At 44.1% G+C, this 4,858-nt stretch overlaps 1 protein-coding gene across 1 annotated transcript; it reads left to right on the top strand.

Moving 5' to 3' along the window:
* Positions 1-2,825: 2,825 nt before the first annotated feature.
* On the top strand, positions 2,826-3,708 carry DUSP21 (dual specificity phosphatase 21). Its single transcript, XM_003917611.5, has one exon. The coding sequence runs from the start codon at positions 2,955-2,957 to the stop codon at positions 3,522-3,524; it is 570 nt and encodes a 189-aa protein (XP_003917660.1). The 5' UTR covers positions 2,826-2,954; the 3' UTR covers positions 3,525-3,708.
* The last annotated feature ends 1,150 nt before the right edge of the window (positions 3,709-4,858 follow it).

Below are 4,858 nucleotides of genomic sequence, written 5' to 3'. Positions count from 1 at the left end.
TAGGTTTGATATTTTTCAAAACACAAACTTGGACACTATAAATAATAAGTAATAAAAACAAAAAGACTTTTCCTAGTCACGTTTTCTGTTAAACCTTCCATGACATACACCTACTGCCCCTGGCCCCCCAACGCTCACCTAAAACAATGAATCATACCCTCTCTTCTAGACTCTTCCAAGGTTATCTATCTCTCTGACCAAAGTATAAGCTCTTGGGAATCAGGTCCTGTATTGTGATGGATCTACACTGCTAAGATCGTACCTGACACAGATTGGATGCTCAGTTGATCCTCTTGTTAAATTAATCAAGCTGAGTCTTGAAGCTTGGATAGAATTCAGGAAGCAGAGAGGAGTCAGGCTTCTCAAGAGAGAGAAATGGCATGAGCAAAGATAAGGAAACAGGAATGTACATTTTGTATTTGCCAAAAGCATTTGCTTTGTTTGGTCAGAACTGAGGGTTTATATAGGTGAAAATGCCTAACACAGTATATAGATTCTTAATAAAAATCTGATGAATAAATGAATGAGATTTGAAAGGCAGGCTTAGATCAGATTGGAAAGGACTTTGACTACTGAATTGAGAAATCTGAACATTAACTAATTCTTAACATCCAGGGTGTTTTCCCATCGGTGGAAAGAGAGTGTGTTCTTGGGCAAGTCCATTGCACATTTTCTTCACTAAATAACAAGGAAAATTGCCTCCATCAGTGTGCTTAAAAAAAAAAAGAGGAAAAGTAGAGACACGTGGGATCTGAAAGTGACCTGCTTCCAAACTCAAGGGGAGAAAATGTTATCTATCCAGGAAAAGCTCCATAGTGGACTTTTAAAACATCCAACATCCCTCAGACTAATAGGTGTCACAGAATATGAAGAATAAATAAATGAATCTATTTAATATGGGTCATGCTTGTCTTTGAAAATAGTGTCTGTGGCCGGGTGCGGTGGCTCATGCCTGTAATCCCTGCACTTTGGGAGGCTGAGGCAGGTGGATCACCTGAGGTCGGGAGTTTGAGACCAGCCTGGCCAACATGGTGAAACCCCGTCTCTACTAGAAATACAAAAAATTAGCTGGGCATGGTGGCGCGAGCCTGTAATCCCAGCTACTCATGAGACGGAGGCAGGAGAATGGCTTGAACCTGGGAGGCAGAGGTTGTGGTGAGCCGAAATTGCACCACTGCACTCCAGCCTGGGCAACAAGAGCAAAACCCTGTCTCAAAAAAAAAAAAAAGAAAAGAAAATAGTGTCTGAAATTATTTTGTTAATTTTTCTATAGTTTTAAAGTTTAAGAAGTATATACTTATGAAATAACTAGACACCAATACTAGTTTAGGGCCTCCACATTACTACATAGATTACAAAGCTTCTCCCTTAGCCAGGTTGAGCTGTCCCCAACAGACAGTTTTCATATTTATTTAGCATTTGTGTTCTATTTTCTTCCAGATAGATTTGTGGGGACTGACAATTTAAGTAATGCAAATTAATTTTATTATGACAACTGAGAAAAAGAAATATGTGTTGTGTTTTGAGGTTATCGTTTCCTTGACCATCATAAGCAGCGTGATATCTACTTCATCTTTGTTCATAATCACAGCACACCTTTGAACACATACCAAAATGATGATGGAATGAGAGCAAAGTATGTGAGTCAATTGGCTGCTCTGCGAAACAATTTGTTAGTTTTAGGCTATAGTTCTTTTCAATTTTCAGCCAAATTCTATAAAAATCTTAGCTGGAAGGAAATGCAAATGTCAGGTTGCATTTTAGAAATTAATTTTTGGGCTGGGTGCAGTGGCTCTTGCATGTAATCCCAGCACTTTGGGAGGCCGAGGTGGGAGGATCACCTGAGGTCAGGAGTTTGAGACCAGCCTGGCCAACATGGTGAAATCCTGTCTCTACTAAAAATACAAAAATTAGTCGGGTGTGGTGGTGTACTCTTGTAATCCCAGCTGCTTGGTCGGCTGAGGCACAAGAATCACTTGAACTCAGGAGGCAGAGGCCTGGGCCTCTCCAGCCTGGATGACAGAGCAAGCCTGTCTCAATTTTTGGCCCAATTACCATGTAGCATTAACTTGTTCCGGAATGTGTAATATTACTGGGAAGACAGCATCGGTAGTGGTCAAAGTGATTTGTAGTTCACAAAGCATGTGGGCATTCTTTTTGAAGAAAGTAAACAAAATAATTTGAACTATTGTTTCAGTCATTTGAGCTGTATGTACAAACGGACTATGACACAGCTAAATTAGTCACAACTGTCCACCACAGGCCAACTTCAAGATAAAGGGTTATATATCAGTTAGCAATGCTCCCTTACAACCAGCCCTGATGTGTTTGTAAGCAGGAAAATAATTTTATGGTTGCAATCAACAAAGAAATATCAGGCCAGTCCACCAAGCCCAGCCAAATCCCATATCTCGCTCCAGTTTTATAGAGATTAGCGTATCACATGAGCCAAATGCTGTTCCCCAACTTAGAATGTGATGTTGCTATTTTGCAGGGAAAGTGTAAGCCCTGTTCTGCAACACTGATGAAATAGAAGTATTCATAAATACTGTGTTTAATGTGGTCCAATAATTGAAACATAAAATAGATATCTTGCAACAGAACATTTTTAAAAGTCAAGAAAGATAAGAATTAGGCCTTGGAAAATAAATGACTATGAAGAAAGATAAAAATAAAACAGACTGGGGTGTCTCTGAAGACCCTGCTTAGAGGCCTTGTCCTCCTTGCGGCAAGCGGCCATTGCCATGGAAACCAGAGCCGCAGGGCTATCTGTCCGAGATTGTGACGCCCAGATGGGAGTGGTGGGAGGAGACAGGAAGAGGGTGGTGACCGATGGCCGGTCCTCTTTCTCCAACACCTAGCCTGAGACTTCACGGCGCGGCTGCAATCCTGAACTAGCTTGGTAAGGGTTGTGCCCTGAACCAGCATAGAGAGACCTCGGACCAGCCGCCTTGATGACAGCATCCGCGTCCTTTTCATCATCTCAGGGTCTCCAGCTGCCCTCCATCTACAGCTTCTCCCAAATAACCAGCAGCTTGTTTCTCAGCAATGGTGTGGCTGCCAACAACAAAATCCTTCTGTCCAGCAATCGCATCACCGCCATTGTCAATGCCTCGGTGGAAGTGGTCAACGTGTTCTTTGAGGGCATTCAGTACGTAAAGGTGCCTGTTACCGATGCTCGTGACTCTCGTCTCTGCGACTTTTTTGACCCCATTGCTGATCTTATCCACAGCGTGGATATGAGGCAGGGCCGCACGCTGCTGCACTGCGTGGCTGGAGTGAGCCGTTCCGCCTCACTGTGCCTTGCGTACCTCATGAAATACCACTCCATGTCGCTGCTGGACGCCCATACATGGACCAAGTCGCGCCGCCCCATCATCCGGCCCAACACCGGCTTTTGGGAACAGCTCATCAATTACGAATTCAAGCTGTTTAGTAACAACACCGTGCGCATGATCAACTCGCCGGTAGGTGACATCCCTGACATCTATGAGAAGGACATACTTGCAGTGATATCAATGTAAGCCATCCCGGCCAGCCCTTGACATCTGCCATCGATCTGGCACCAAGACTGAACTTGAACACTGACATTTTGTTAGTAAAGAAAACCGGTTGGTGCCTTGTTAAAGGGCAAGAAAAAAAGGGAGGGGGTTGGAGTTTTGAATGTAGTAAGCCTTACCTTAATAGAATTAAATTCACGAAATGTAAGATGGTGAAAATGTTTTTTATCTTGTGAGGTCAAGCTATTGGGGCCTGGCTGGAACCAGGGTGCGGCAAGTGATGCTCAGCTCACATAGACCTGCCAGCAGCACCCAATACATGTGGCAGGCCTGGAATTCTGAGCCCTGCCGGAGGCCGACTAACTCAGGAGTGAATCCCCTAGAATCTCACCTGGTTCTTTCCAAACCAAAGTCAAAGCCTTAGACATCTTGGCATCCCTTGCACTTCTCCCGGTAAGTGCCAACCTAGTGGATAAGTGACTTTCATTCAAGCTTTGCTCCAGGAGCTCTGGAGGAGGCTCAGGCTACTCTTGCCCGCCTTCAATCACAGTGGCCCATCTCTGGTTTTCTAGATTGAATTTATACATTAGTTAAAAAAAAAAAACAAAAAAAAACCTAGTTTTTAAAAAGACCATTCCACTCCATAAAGTTTAAAAATACTGTACTTTTTGAGTGCTATACTTGATGGCAAGGTCTCAAGGTGTCTTTGGTGATCTCCCACCAGCCTTTGTGAAAAGGGACATTAGTCCTTTTCCCAGGGCATATACTGAGAGAGAACAGGCCTGACACCAGGTCTCAGGGGTTCCTCTCATGAACCTTGGCTTAAGAAGCTGGAGCTGCTGGCCATGACCCAGCCCTGTCACCTCTAACATCTCCTTTCATTGTGACCTGGGTCCTCTCAAAGCTTCACTTTCCTCACCTGTCAAAGCAACTCTCTCCCATAGATTTGTTGTGAGGACTGGGTTCCTTAGCACAGTACCTGGCACATGAATGGTTTCATGCTTGGAGTAAAGGGCAATGATACTCTTTGACCCTGGTTTGAGGTCAGCACACTCATCCTCATAATGGCATTTCCCCCTTCTGTGCACAGTCCTTTGTTGTTTACAAAATGCTCTTCCAAAAAATCATCAAGTGTCTAAAAACAAATGGCTTAAGGTCCTTTTGGACCTTACCTTAGAATGGGCCTAGATTCGGGCATGGTGGCTGGCACCTGTAGTCCCAGCTATTCGGGAGGCTGAGGTAAGAGAAGCACTCGAGCCCGGGAGATGGAGGTTGCAGGGAGCCAAGATTGAACCATTGCACTCCAGCCTTGGGTGACAGAGTGAGACTCTGTCTCGAAAAAGAAAAAACAAAGGTGG

Source organism: Papio anubis, chromosome X (genome assembly GCF_008728515.1).
Source record: "Papio anubis isolate 15944 chromosome X, Panubis1.0, whole genome shotgun sequence".
NCBI classification, from domain to species: domain Eukaryota; kingdom Metazoa; phylum Chordata; class Mammalia; order Primates; family Cercopithecidae; genus Papio; species Papio anubis.
The sequence above is the reverse complement of the archived record's forward strand: the minus strand, read 5'-3'. Positions and strand labels throughout refer to the sequence as shown.

What these genes read in the sequence shown, in the direction of transcription:
- DUSP21 (XM_003917611.5), top strand. Translation starts at nt 2,955, where the DNA reads ATGACAGCATCCGCGTCCTTTTCATCATCTCAGGGTCTCCAGCTGCCC.